This window comes from Monodelphis domestica, chromosome X, assembly GCF_027887165.1.
Source record: "Monodelphis domestica isolate mMonDom1 chromosome X, mMonDom1.pri, whole genome shotgun sequence".
Classification (NCBI taxonomy): Eukaryota; Metazoa; Chordata; class Mammalia; order Didelphimorphia; family Didelphidae; genus Monodelphis; species Monodelphis domestica.
In genome coordinates, this window is record NC_077235.1 from 81,612,548 (window position 1) to 81,627,343 (window position 14,796).

A 14,796-nucleotide genomic window follows, 5' to 3' on the forward strand; every position below is an offset into this window, starting at 1 on the left:
AGAGGGGGAGAAAGAGAGAGAGACGATAGAGAGAAGGAGAAAGAGAGAGAGACAGAGAGAGGGAGGGAGGGAGGGAGAGGGAGGGAGAGAGGAGACAGAGACAAGAAGCAACAAAGACAGAGAGAACAGAGAGGAGAGGAGGGGGGAGAAAGAGAGAGACAGAGAGAAGGAGAAGGAGAAGGAGAGAGAGACAGAGAGGGAGGAGAGGGAGGGAGGGATAGGGAGGGAGGGAGGAGAGGGAGGAGTGGAGGGAGGAGGGGGGGAGAGAGAGACTGAGACAAGAAGCAACAAAGACAGAGAGAGAGAGAAGAGAGGGAGAGAGGGAGAAAGAGAGAGAGACAGAGAGAAGGAGAAGGAGAGAGAGACAGAGAGAGAGAGGGAGGGAGGGAGAGGGGGGGAGAGAGAGACAGAGACAAGGGGAAGGAGAGAGAGACAGAGAGAGGGGGAGAAAGACAGAGACAGAGAGAGAAAGAGAGAGGGAGAGAGAGACAGAGACAGAGACAGAAGCAAAAAAGGACAGAGAGACAGAAGAGGAGAGGGAGGGGGGGGAGAAAGAGAGAGAGACAGAGAGAGAAGGAGAAGGGAGAAGGAGAGACAGAGACAGAGACAAGGAGGAGAGAGAGACAGAGAGATGGGGAGAGAGACAGATACAGAGGGAGAAAGAAAGAGGGAGAGACAGAGAGAGGGACAGAGACAGAGCGAAGGAGAGAGAGACAGACAGAGACAAGAAGCAACAAAGACAGAGAGACAGAGAGGAGAGGGAGGGGGTGGAGAAAGAAAGAGAGAGACAGAAGGAGAAGGAGAGAGAGACAGAGAGAGAGGGAGGGATGGAGGGAGGGAGAGCGGGGGACAGAGAGACTGAGACAAGAAGCAACAAAGACAGAGAGAGAGAGAGAAGAGAGGGAGAGAGGGAGAAAGTGAGAGAGACAGAGAGAGAGAGAGAAGAGAGGGGAGAGAGGGACGAAAGTGAGAGAGAGACAGAGAGACAGGAGAAGGAGAGAGAGAGACAGAGAGAGAGAGAGAGGGAGGGGAAGGGAGAGGGGGGAGAGAGAGACAGAGACAGAGACAAAGGCGAAGGAGAGAGAGACAGAGAGAGGGGGAGAGAGACAGAGACAGAGAGAGAAAGAAGAGAGGGAGAGAGAGACAGAGACAGAGACAAGAAGCAACAAAGACAGAGAGACAGAGAGGACAGGGAGAGGGGGAGAAAGAGAGAGAAGAGAGAGAGAGAGAGGAGAAGAGAAGAGAGAGACAGAGAGGAGAGGGAGGGAGGGAGAGGGGGGATGGAGAGACGGAGACAAGGAGGAGAGAGGGAGAGAGAGACAAGAAGCAACAAAGACAGAGAGACAGACAGGACAAGGAGAGGGGGAGAAGAGAGAGAGAGAGAAAGAGAGAGAGAGAGAGAGAGACAGAGAGGAGAGGGAGAGGGGGAGAAAGAGAGAGAGACAGAGAGAAGGAGAAGGAGAGAGAGACAGAGAGAGGGAGGAAGGGAGGGAGAGGAGGGGGAGAGAGAGACAGAGACAAGAAGCAACAAAGACAGAGAGACAGAGAGGAGAGGGAAGAGGGGGAGAAAGAGAGAGAGAGAGAGACAGAGATAGAGTAGGAGAAGTAGAGAGAGACAGAGAGAGACGGAGACAAGGAGAAGGAGAGAGAGACAGAGAGAGGAGGGAGAGAGACAGAGACAGAGAGAGAAAGAGAGAGGGAGGGACAGAGAGACAGAGAGACAGAGACAGAGAGAAGGAGAGAGAGAGACAGAGACAAGAAGCAACAAAGACAGAGAGACAGAGAGGAGGAGGGAGAGGGGGAGAAAGAGGAGAGAGACAGAGAGAAGGAGAAGGAGAGAGAGACAGAGAGAGAGGGAGGGAGACAGGGAGAGGGGGGAGAGAGACAGACACAGACACAAGGAGGAAGGAGAGAGGAGACAGAGAGAGGGGGAGAGAGACAGAGACAGAGAGAGAAAGAGAGAGGGAGAGAGACCACAGAGACAGAGACAAGAAGCAACAAAGACAGAGAGACAGAGAGGAGAGGGAGGGGGGAGAAGAGAGAGAGAGACAGAGAGGAGGAGAAGGAGAGAGAGACAGAGAGAGAGGAAGGAGGGAGGGAGGAAGGGAGGGAGAGGGGGGAGAGAGAGACAGAGACAGAGACAAGGCGAAGGAGAGAGAGACAGAGAGAGGGGGAGAGAGACAGAGACAGAGAGAGAAAGAGAGAGTGAGAGAGAGACAGAGACAGAGACAAGAAGCAACAAAGACAGAGAGACAGAGAGGAGAGGGAAGTGGGGGAGAAAGAGAGGCAGAGAGAAGGAGAAGGAGAAGGAGAGACAGAGACAGAGAGAAGGAGAAGGAGAGACAGAGAGAGGAAGGAGGGAGGGAGAGGGGGGAGAGAGAGACAGAGACAAGGAGAAGGAGAGAGAGACAGAGAGAGGGGGAGCAGAGATAGAGACAGAGAGAGAGAAAGAGAGACGGGGAGAGAGACAGAGAGAGACAGAGACAGAGAGAAGGAAGAGAGAGAGACAGAGACAAGAAGCAACAAAGACAGAGAGGAGAGGGAGGAGGGGGAGAAAGAGAGAGAGACAGAGAGAAGAAGAGGGGAGAGAGAGACAGGAGAGGAGAGGGAGGATGGGAGCGGAGGGAGAGGGGGGAGAGAGAGACAGAGATGGAGACAAGGAGAAGGAGAGAGAGGACAGAGAGAGGGGGGAGAGAGACAGAGACAGAGAGAGAAAGAGAGAGGGAGAGACAGAGAGAGGGAGAGACATAGAGGAGAGAGAGAGACAGAGACAAGAAGCAACAAAGACAGAGAGACAGAGAGGAGAAGGAGAGGGGGGGAGAAAAGAGAGACAGAGAGAAGGAGAAGGAGAGAGAAGACAGAGAGAGAGAGGGAGGGAGGGAGGGGGGGAGAGAGGGGGGAGAGAGAGACAGAGACAAGAAACAACAAAGACAGAGAGACAGAGAGGAAAGGGAGAGGGGGAGAAAGAGAGAGACAGAGAGAAGGAGAAGGAGAAAGAGAGAGACAGAGATAGGGAGTTAGAGGGGGGAGAGAGAGAAAGAGAGAGGGAGAGACAGATAGAGAGACAGAGACAGAGAGGACTCAGACAGAGACAAGAGCAACAAAGACAGAGAGACAGAGAGGAGAGGGGAGGGGGGAGAAAGAGAGAGAGACAGAGAGAAGGAGAAGGAGGAGAGACAGAGACAGAGACAAGGAGAAGGAGAGAGAGACAGAGAGATGGGGAGAGAGACAGATACAGAGCGAGAAAGAAAGAGGGAGAGACAGAGAGAGGGACAGAGACAGAGAGAAGGAGAGAGAGAGAGACAAGAAGCAACGAAGACAGAGAGACAGAGAGGAGAGGTAGGGGGGTGGAGAAAGAAAGAGAGAGACAGAGAGAAGGAGAAGGAGAGAGAGACAGAGAGAGAGGGAGGGACGGAGGGAGGGAGAGGGGGGAGAGACAGAGACAAGAAGCAACAAAGACAGAGAGACAGAGAGGACAGGGAGAGGGGGAGAAAGAGAGAGAGAGAGAGAGGAGAAGGAGAGAGAGACAGAGAGAGGGAGGGACGGAGGGAGGGAGAGGGGGGAGAGACAGAGACAAGAAGCAACAAAGACAGAGAGACAGAGAGGACAGGGAGAGGGGGAGGAAGAGAGAGAGACAGAGAGAAGGAGAAGGAGGAGAGAGAGACAGAGAAGGAGGGAGGGAGAGGGGGGTGGAGAGACGGAGACAGTGAGGAGAGAGGGAGAGAGAGACAAGAAGCAACAAGACAGAGAGACAGAGAGGACAGGGAGAGGGGGAGAGAGAGAGAGAGAGAGAGAGATGAGAGAGAGAGAGAGAGAGAGAGAGAGAGAGAGAGAGAGAGAGAGAGAGAGAGAGAGAGAGAGAGAGAGAGAGAGAGATAGAGAGAGAGAGAGAAAGTAGGAGAGAGAGACAGAGAGAGAGGGAAGGAGGGGAGGGAGAGGGGGGAGAGAGAGACAGAGACAGAGACAAGGAGAAGGAGAGAGAGACAGAGAGAGAGGGAGGGAGACAGAGACAGAGAGAGAAAGGGAAAGGGAGACAGAGACAGAGACAGAGACAAGAAGCAACAAAGACAGAGAGGACAGAGAGGAGAGGGAGAGGGGGGGGAGAAAGAGAGACAGAGAGAAGGAGAAGGAGAGAGAGACAGAGAGAGAGTGAGGGAGGGGAGTGAGGGAGGGAGGGAGAGGGGGGAGAGAGAGACAGAGATGGAGACAAGGAGAAGGAGAGAGAGACAGAGAGAGGGGGAGAGAGACAGAGAGAGAAAGAGAGAGGGAGAGACAGAGAGAGGGAGAGACATAGAGGAGAGAGAGAGACAGAGACAAGAAGCAACAAAGACAGAGAGACAGAGAGGAGAAGGAGAGGGGGGAGAAAGAGAGACAGAGAGAAGGAGAAGGAGAGAGAGACAGAGAGAGAGAGGGAGGGAGGGAGGGGGGGAGAGAGAGACAGAGACAAGAAACAACAAAGACAGAGAGACAGAGAGGAGAGGGAGAGGGGGAGAAAGAGAGAGACAGAAAGAAGGAGAAGGGGAAAGAGAGAGAGAGAGAGGGGGAGGTAGAGGGGGGAGAGAGAGAGAGAGAGGGAGAGACAGAGAGAGAGCCAGAGACAGAGAGAAGGACTCAGACAGAGACAAGAAGCAACAAAGATAGAGACAGAGAGGAGAGGGAGAGGGGGGGGAGAAAGAGAGAGAGACAGAGAGAAGGAGAAGGAGAGAGAGACAGAGAGAGAGAGGGAGGGAGGGAGGGAGAGGGGGGGAGAGAGAGACAGAGACAAGAAACAACAAAGACAGAGAGACAGAGGAAAGGGAGAGGGGGGAGAAAGAGAGAGACAGAGAGAAGGAGAAGGAGAAAGAGAGAGAGACAGAGATAGGGAGGTAGAGGGAGGAGAGAGAGAGAGAGGGAGAGACAGAGAGAGAGACAGAGACAGAGAGGACTCAGACAGAGACAAGAAGCAACAAAGACAGAGAGACAGAGAGGAGAGGGAGAGGGGGGAGAAAGAGAGAGAGACAGAGAGGAGAAGGAGAGAGAGACAGAGAGAGGGAAGCGGGGAGGGAAGGAGAGGGGGGGAGACAGAGACAGAGACAAGGAGAAGGAGAGAGAGACAGAGAGAGGGGAGAGAGACAAAGATAGAGAGAGAAAGAGAGAGGGAGAGACAGAGACAGAGAGAAGGAGAGAGAGAGAGAGAGAGACAAGAAGCAACAAAGACAGAAAGTAGAGGGAAGGGGGGGGAGAAAGAGAGAGAGAGACAGAGAAGGATAAAGAGAGAGACAAAGAGATAGGGAGAGAGGGAGAGAGGGAGAGGGTGGGGAGAGAGAGAGACTGACAGAAACAGAAAGAAGGAGGAGAGAGAGACAGAGAAAGGGGGGGAGGGTGAGAGAGAGAGACAGAGAGTAGAAGGAGAGAGAGAGAGAGAGAGAGAGAGAGAGAGAGAGAGAGAGAGAGAGAGAGAGAGAGAGAGAGAGAGAGAGAGAGGGAGGGAGGGAGGGAGGAGGAAAGAGGGGGGAGAGAGAAAGAGAGAGAGAGACAGAGACAGAGAGAGGGGGATGTAGGGGGAGAGAGAGACAGAGAGAGGGAGAGACAGAGAGACAGATACTGTTTGTAAAGCAGGTAGCACAGTGCCTGGCACATAGAATACCCTTAACAAATGCTTGCTGATTGATCTTATCAAGCACCCTGAAGGCAGGGAACTCTTCACTTTTGCATTTGTATCTCTAGTAACTAACATTGGCTTAATAAATGTTTGTTGACTGACTAACTGATTCTTCTTTGCCTAGTGTCTGTTAGAACCCTGAAGGCCCTCTACATTCCCTGCCACCTAGCAATGTCAGTCAACATAGTCCTCAGTGCCTAGCATAGGGTCTGGCAGATAGCAGTCTTCATAAATGTTTGTTGATTGCCTAAGAGTACTCCCAAATGGGCAAATACCCAACTTCACCATCTAAAAAGGAAGGGGACGGCCTTCAATACTGTGTTCTCTCTGACTCCTTCCTTCAGTCCTCTGGTACTTACCAGACGAGTGTTCACCACAGGAAAAAGCAATGCCAGAAGAGCTCCATTTAGCATGTGCATCTGTAGCCTGCAGGAAAAGAAGGTCATCCACGTTAGTCACTGTCTGCTCTGAAATGGGCAATGTGTGTGTGTGTGTGTGTGTGTGTGTGTGCGCGCGCACGCCGCGCACGCAGGGATGCTGATACATGGCTTAGTAGAGGAAATTGGCCCAAATGAACACACATCTTGTGGAAATGGACACTTTCTGAGGGACTCAATTAGCTTTGAGGTCCTCAATATTTCTTTTTTTAGCCCCTCTCTTCCATCTTACACAGTCAATACTGTGTATTGGATCTGAGGCAAGAAAGAGCACTAAGGGTTGGGCAATGGGGGTCAAGTGACTTATTCAGGGTCACACAGCTGTCTGAGGTTGGATTGGAACCCAGGACCTCCCATCTCCAGGCCTGATTCTCGATTCCCCTGAGCTATTCAGCTGCCCCCTTCTTCCTAACTTCCTTTAAAAAAAACCCTCACCTTCCATCTTAGAATCAATACTGTGTATCAATAGAGTGGTAAGGGCTGGGCAGTGGAGGTCAAGTGCCTTGCCCAGGAGAACACAGCTAGAAAGTGTCTGAAACCAAATTTGAACCCAGGACCTCCCGTCTCTAGGTCTGGCTCTCAATCCACCAAGTCACCTAAATGCCCCATATCAATATCTTTAATAATAGAGAGACAGAGTCAAGATGGCAGCGTAGAGGCAGCAAAAGTTCAGACCTCTGAAAACTCTTCCTTATCAATTACACACTAAATGCTTCTAGGGGACTGAAAATCAAACCTAACAACAAGACGGAGACAAGGAACCCTTTTGCTGGACTCAATTCAAAAGGTAAGCCCCCCAAAACCCGAAATTTGAGAATACTCAGGTTTAAGGGGAAGAAAGAAGGAAGGTCCCAGGACCCTTCCCCCACCTAGAGCACTAAGCCTCCAGCAGTGGGAACCTCTGGGCAGGCAAAGGTGCTGGTCTGGAGGAAGTATCTTGCAGGCAGAGCTGTTCAGGCTCAGATCATCAAACATAGGCAGTGGGGGGAAGAGCTGGAGAGGGAGCACAGAGCAGGCATCCTAGTCACAGTGGTGGAGACCCTCCATATTGCTCCAGCCTTCCAGGAGATTTTGGCCTCACGTCATATCCAGTCCAGCCCAGCTGAATTTAATCCCATCAAAAGTCTTCAGAGGTCAGAGAAGCTCAAGCTCCAACACCCCTCCCCCACAGACTGCACTGAGAGATCTCCTGACAAAGCTCCAAGAGGGGAGACTGACAGAAAACCCAAAGCCAAGAGAGAGAGAGAGAGAGAGAGAGAGAGAGAGAGAGAGAGAGAGAGAGAGAGAGAGAGAGAGAGAGAGGAGCAAGAGCACAGACAACTGCAGGGAGCAAAGAAGGGGTAAATATGAGCAAACAACAGAAAAGAAAAAAAATTACACTATACAGTTTCTATACAGGCAATGAATGAAGAGCAAATGGAACAGAGAAGGAGGAGGGAACATCAAGCAATAAAAGAGAAATCCCAACAAATTGGATACAGATTTTGGAAGAACTCAAAAGGCAATTCAAAACACAATTAAGAGAGGCTAAAGACAATTGGGAAGAGGACTAAAAACTAAGATAAGTGATCTGGAAACTGAAAATAGTGTCTTGAAAGCCAAAATCAACCAGCTTGAAAATGAGGCAAAGGAGATGAAAGATGAGGCAAAGAAGACAAAACATGAGGCAAAGGAGATGAAAGATGAGGTAAAGAGGATGAAAGATAAGACAAAAGAGATGAGAGATGAGGTAAAGAGAATGAAAGATGACCTGCAAAGAAAATCAGACCAGAAGAAGAAGGATGACCAAAAAGCCAGGGATGAAATCCAGTCTTTAAGAACCAGAATACAACAAGAATTAAGTTACCTCACAAGGCAGCAAGACACTATAAAACAAAACCGAAAGAATGAAAAAATTGAGGAAAGGGACTTCCTGGTAAGCATGGCAGCAGTCTAGACATGGGACACTTTCTCTCCTCAGACCCACCAATGTAGACTACCTCAAAAGACCCAAACAACATTTCCATAAGAATGAAGGGACTCTACAGGAGGGCACAGCATTGAAGATACATGGGATTTGGGCATTTCCACACTATAAGGGTGTTAAAAAGCTCCCACCCAAACCTGAGCTGATCTACTCTCCCCCACCCCACCTATGGAGCCAGAGTCAGAGCCAGTGCAAGCCAGAATCAGCGAGTGAGCGAGGGACACCTCTGGAGTGAGCAAGGGGCACCTTTAGGTCCTTGGGAGTTGACTAAAAATACTAAAGACCTACCCCTGAAAGCAGCTACACCTGAAACCCCCAGCGGACTGGGGAGCGCAGACTGTGGGCACTCTCAGCAAGGAGGCGCAGAGAAAAGCAGTGAACAGCAGAAGCTGCTGAGATTCGAGAGCTTGCCTCAGGCAAAATCCCGTTGCATCATCTGCAATGGGGACAAACTAGGATCCTTCCCAGTAAGATCAGGAGTGAAACAAGGATGCCCATTATCACCTCTATTATTTAACATTGTACTAGAAACACTAGCAGTAGCAATTGGAGAAGAAAAAGAAATTGAAGGCATCAGAATAGGCAAGGAGGAGACCAAGTTATCACTCTTTGCGGATGACATGATGGTCTACTTAAAGAATCCTAGAGATTCAACCAAAAAGCTAATTGAAATAATCAACAACTTTAGCAGAGTTGCAGGATACAAAATAAACCCCCATAAGTCATCAGCATTTCTATATATCTCCAACCCATTTCAGCAACAAGAATTAGAAAGAGAAATTCCATTTAAAATCACCCTAGATAATATAAAATACTTAGGAATCTATCTGCTGAGACAAACACAGGAACTATATGAACACAACTACAAAACACTCTCCACACAATTAAAACTAGATCTAAACAATTGGAAAAACATTGATTGCTCATGGGTGGGACGAGCTAACATAATAAAAATGGCAATCCTACCCAAATTAATTTACTTCTTTAGTGCCATACCCATTGAACTACCAAAAAACTTTTTTTACTGAATTAGAAAAAAACATAACAAAGTTCATTTGGAAGAACAAAAGATCAAGGATATCCAGGGAAATCATGAAAAAAAATGCAAAGGAAGGAGGACTTGCAGTCCCAGATCTCAAACTATACTATAAAGCAGTGGTCATCAAAACAATTTGGTACTGGCTAAGAGACAGAAAGGAGGATCAGTGGAATAGACTTGGGGTAAATGACTTCAGCAGGACAGTCTATGATAAACCCAAAGAACCCAGTTTTGGGACCAAAACCCACTTTTTGATAAAAACTGCTGGGAAAATTGGAAGACAGTATGGGAGAGATTAGGTCTGGATCAACATCTTACACCCTACACCAAGATAAACTCAGAATGGGTGAATGTCCTGAATATAAAGAAGGGAACTATAAATAAATTAGGTGAACACAGAATAGTATACTTGTCAGATCTTTGGGAAAGGAAAGAATTTAAATCCAAGCAAGAGCTAGAAAAAGTTCCAAAATGTAAAATCAATAATTTTGAGTACATCAAATTAAAAAGGTTTTGTACAAACAAAACAAATGCATCCAAAATTAGAAGGGAAGCAACAAATTGGGAAACAATATTCATTACAAAAACCTTTGACAAAGGTCTAATTACTCAAATTTATAAAGAGCTAAACCAATTTTACAAAAAATCAAGCCATTTTCCAATTGATAAATGGGCAAGGGACATGAACAGGCAATTTTCAGTCAAAGAAATCAAAATTATTAATAATCACATGAAAAAATGTTTTAAATCTCTTATAATTAGAGAAATGCATATCAAAACAACTCTGAGGTATCACCTCACACCTAGCAGATTGGCTAACATGATAGGAAAGGTAAGTAATGAATAGTGGAGGGGATGTGGCAAAGTCATTGGGACATTAATGCACTGCTGGTGGAGTTGTGAATTGATCCAACCATTCTGGAGGGCAATTTGGAACTATGCCTAAAGGGCACTAAAAGACTGATCCAGCCATAGCACTGCTGGGTTTGTACCCCAAAGAGATAATAAGGGAAAAGACATGTAGAAAAATATTCATAGCTGTGCTCTTTGTGGTGGCAAAAAAATTGGAAAATGAGGGAATACCCTCCGATTGGGGAATGGCTGAGTAATTGTGGTATCTGTTGGTGATGGAATACTATTGTGCTAAAAGGAATAATAAAGTGGAGGGACTCCATGTGAACTGGAACGACCTCTAGGAATTGATGCAGAGCAAAAGGAGCAGAACCAGGAAAACGTTGTACACAGAGACCGACACACTGTGGTACAATCGAATATAATGGACTTCTCCATTAGTGTCAATGCAGTGATCCTGAACAGGAAAATCTGTGGCAGTGTCCTTTGGCATGAAAGTATAGATACAACTAAATGTTCAATCAACCACACCCAAAGTTCATTTTTGTGCAGCTGGCTGGTCTGGAGGCTTCTTCATGGTGGCTTCTCCAACAGTTCAGTTCTGGATTCAGAGAGGTAGCATCTTCTTTACCTAAAATTCTTCTCAAAAGGAATTTAAACTTTGCAATTTAAATAATGATATTTTTACATTGAAAAGTATCACTTATGGATGCATGGCTGAGGTATGAGGTATATGAATCAATTAGCAAGAGATATTTTTAAAAAATCAGAAAAATCCAAAAGAAAAGAAAAATTTCTGGATGAAAATATAGACTATCAAAGTCTTATGTGTAAAAATTCCAAGTAAAAAGAAAAATAAATCTATAACAGGTCCTTGAATCAGGGCCCAATTAAAATGATTGAAACAATGATGCATTTACCCAGTCAGTGGCCAGGACCAAAGAAAGGTACCACATTATGAAAGGCAGAAAAGAAAAGGACCAGATTATAGAAGCCAAGTAGGAGCCAAGTTTGGGGTCTGTATCTTCAGAGTGAGTGTGGACACAAGGAAAGCCTATGTCTAACAATATTAAACACAGTAACCTCGAGTCTTCACACTAGGTTCAAGACCTTTGTATTGGCCTGGAAGTGCATCAATCCATCCTGGATTGGCTTTTCTTTGGCTCTGTGCAATGGCTCTTGTGTGTATATCTTGTCCTGGAATCAGACAGAATCATTAAGCAAAGTCCCATAATTTTTAAATAATTAGTGGCATCGTTTTTATAGTCACAAGCTTTGGGGGCGTGCATTAGCAAATGTATCTTACACTTGTAGTACTGAAAAATCAAAAGTTAAAGAAAATCTTAATGCTGGTGACATGTGCTTCAAATATAAAAAAGAGAGAAAAAAACCAAATAGTATATTGCACATGCAAGAAAAATATAATAATAAAAGAGCTTTAAAGTTCAAAAATGTAGCTTATAATCATTGACACTCTGTGTCAGCTAAGAAAATATAGCATACAAGGCTTTCTCACCAAAAATGAGATCCCTTTCCTCTTCATATCTGGCCATGATCACTGTGAGTAGAAGGCAAATGAATTGAACAGTAGTACAAATATGTAGGTATCCATAGCCCCAAAATTCTCAATAGCCCAATTAATTACAATAGCAAACAAACACGCTATCATATTTCACATAAGTTGCTGCATGGCATTTTTAAAAAGCCTATGAACTGATGGATATTTGTCACAAGTTTTTACAAACGTAGCAATCTTTCAACCTTGGTAATAAACATATTTTTAAACAAGGTAAAACTCATCTTGGGTTAAGAACACAATCAAGAAATCTATCTATCATTCTGGTGCAAGTAAAGTAGTGAGCTGAAGAGTATAAATAAAGGGGTGCTCCTTTTTGGGAGGCTTTTTAGGGGTACGAATGCCCTGAGATTAACTGCCCCGACTTCCATTCACATATTTTAAAATGTGGGAAGGTTGGGGGTTATAAAATGTATTTCACTTCAGCTACAATTGGCCTTACCTCGTGGTAGGGGCAGGCAAAAATGACCAGAGATTGTTAAAAAAAATTTCCAAAAATCATATTTAAAAAACCCTTAAAATCATTTGAGGTATTTAGCACATTAAATTTGCCAAAGGTTTTATACAATTTTAACCAGTCTGAAGTCCATCTAGCCTCTATGTGACAAAGGCAAAAATAGAAAAAAAACTGTTTTGTTTTGTTTTTTTTTTCATATATGGGCTTACTCAATAAGATTTGTTCAGCACAGTTATAGGGGAAAACAACAGAATTTCAAAACTCAGTACATTCAAAATAAATTCACTCAACCTTCAGTGTAATGGAATAATATTGAATCCAGTAATATATGAACTTAAAATCACAAAGTTAAATCTTAAACCAAGCAAACATCAAAATGCAATAGAATACAGAGATTTTTTTTAATAAACCATTGGAGTCTGAAATGTCTTAGAATATAGCCTCTAGTCTTTAAAGTTCCTTAGGCGTGTTTATCCATTTAAATGTCTATTGTCCGAAGGCAGAGTAGTAAGGGCTAGGCAATGGGGTCTGAGCGATTTGCTCCAGGCCACACGGCCATGAAGTGTCTCAGGCCAGATTTCAACTAGAGACCTCCCATCTCTGGGCCTGGCTCCCAGTTCGCTGGGCCACCCATTTGCCTCCCCAAAGTTGAATCTTTGGGCTGAATCTTTCTTCTGGCACACAGGTGAAATCAATGCAGTCAAAAGGTATCCTTTTAAACAGCCCATTGCTTTTTAAGTTTCTGTTTGAAAAATCTGTTTCTTCTCCTCTTCCTTTCTCTCTCCCCTGCTATGATCCCTCCTCCTGCCCCAGTCCACGTGGAGCCCAGGCTGCCCACGTGGAGCCAATACCCCCGTTTTGTTACCAGCTGATAGAAATGAGTCCCGAGCAATCTGCTCCAAGGAACTGGGTTTGTTGGGCAGGCAGGTCACCAGGTGATTGCAATCTTGGTTGAATCAGGTGGGCCAGGTGAGCGAGAGAAAGACCTCGGGGTGGGCAGGGCCGGGAACCGGAGTGCAGACAAACAGGGCTGGGAGCTCGGGCACCAGGTGAGAGGCCAGGAACAGAAGCAGGAGCCGGAGAGGGCCGCAGGCAGGAGCTGATCAAGATGGTTTTCTAAAAAGCATCTTGAGAAATGTGGCTTAAAAAAAATCATTATCTAGGCTAAAAAATTTGAGAAGTTCTCATCCAATCTAGTGGTCGCCAACTGTAACAGTTAAAATTTAGGGGAGACTGAGGCAGGTAGAAATTAGTTTCTCTCTGCAAGGAGTATTATATTTTATGAGGTTTATTAAAGGTTGAGAATTTAAGAATATACAAGTAAGAAAAAACACATGCCTAGGCCAGAGGCCTAGACAAGACCTCACCTACATTATGGAAAGAGCCACGTCTGCCCCAAAACGGAAGTCCAAAAGAGGCGCAAAAGCCTTTGCAATCAGCTTAAATCCCTTCTCGATCTCGGCCCAGGTGAGATTACAAAGCATTCTGGGGAAGTGGAGCAAAGGCTTGTGGGGATTGAAGTCCAGAGTTCGAGTCTATTTTTACAATAGAATCCCAACGATGGAATTATTGGGCCAAAAGGCACGATTATTTTTGAAATTCGTTCTGCTCTCTCCCAGAATACTCTCCAAGAAACATGCTCCAAGTTTAGACCAATAATGAACAAGTAGAACTGCTTCTCCATAGTCCCACCAACATTGGGTGGCCCTGTGCTTTTCTCCATTTGATGGGTAGGATGTGAGAATAAGCATTTTGTCAAATCTTTATATAAAATCTGTACTTTTGCTTTTGAAAACATTTTGTCTCTATGATCAAGAAAGCCAAAGCAGCTTTTGGACAGCTCCCGTGAATGCTTTAGAATCAGTGCTAAGTGCACTACAGGTATTATCTTATTTGATCTGCACAACAACAAGGGAGGTGCCATTATTAGCCCCATTTTACAGTTCAAGAAATTGAGGCAGAGGTTAAGTGATTCAAGTAGCTGAGGCCACATTTGAACTCAGTTCTTCCTGACTCCAGGTCCAGTGTTCTGTTCACTGTCCTGCCTGGAATGTGTTCATGGGGAATTAAAAGATATCTGAAAATGGTTAGCATTCCTTTACATATGTTCCATGTACAAGTTTACAGTTATCCTTGTAGAGTCCCTGGGAATTTTCCATAAACATTTCTGCCTGGAACATAGCAAAGACATTTATTGACTTGACTGAGCCATTAGTTTTCTCTTAATTACATTTTTGTTGGGCAGACCTTTTCATTTTATTGTAAGTACATCTCACTTTTGAAGTCATTGAATGCTATTGCTAAGACAGGAGAGTGGCAAAGGCTAGGCAATCAGGGCTAAGTGACTTGGCCAGGGTCACCTAGCTAAAAAGTGCATATCTAAGGCTAGATTTGAAGCCAGGCCCTCCTGACTCCAGGCCTGGTGCTCCATCCATTGCACTACCCAAGCTGCCCCTTCCTTTCTATTAATGTGTAAATTGTCTTTTCACTTGTGCAATTTATGTCTTTCCAAGTCTTCAATTTCATCATTTCTGATTTGCACTTTCAGATATGACTTCAGTGGATATTTATATCTCTCTCTAGCTGCATATCTAGTTATGTGACCTTTTCTTCCAGTCTTGGAGCTCTTCCTTAGACCCAGAGATGGGAGCACCTGGGTTCAAACAAATCCAACCTCAGATACTCACTAGCTGTGTGATCTTGGGCAAGTCACTGAACCCCTATTGCCTCGCCCTTACCACTCTTCTGTCTTAAAACTGATAGTAAGAGGAGTAGCTGGGTGGTTCAGTGGGTTGAGAGTCAGGCCTGGAGATTAGAGGTCCTGGATT

The 14,796-nt window shown here is 45.8% G+C and overlaps 1 protein-coding gene across 5 annotated transcripts in view; it reads right to left on the bottom strand.

The window, feature by feature from the left end:
- TMEM164 (transmembrane protein 164) overlaps positions 1–14,796 on the bottom strand; it is a 138,645-nt gene that overhangs the window by 32,636 nt on the left and 91,213 nt on the right. For all 5 annotated transcript variants that reach the window (XM_056809436.1, XM_056809439.1, XM_056809438.1 and 2 more), the window contains exon 4: positions 6,001–6,067. In XM_056809436.1, coding sequence (XP_056665414.1) covers positions 6,001–6,067 — 67 coding nt within the window. The remainder of the gene's footprint in view (positions 1–6,000; positions 6,068–14,796) is intronic.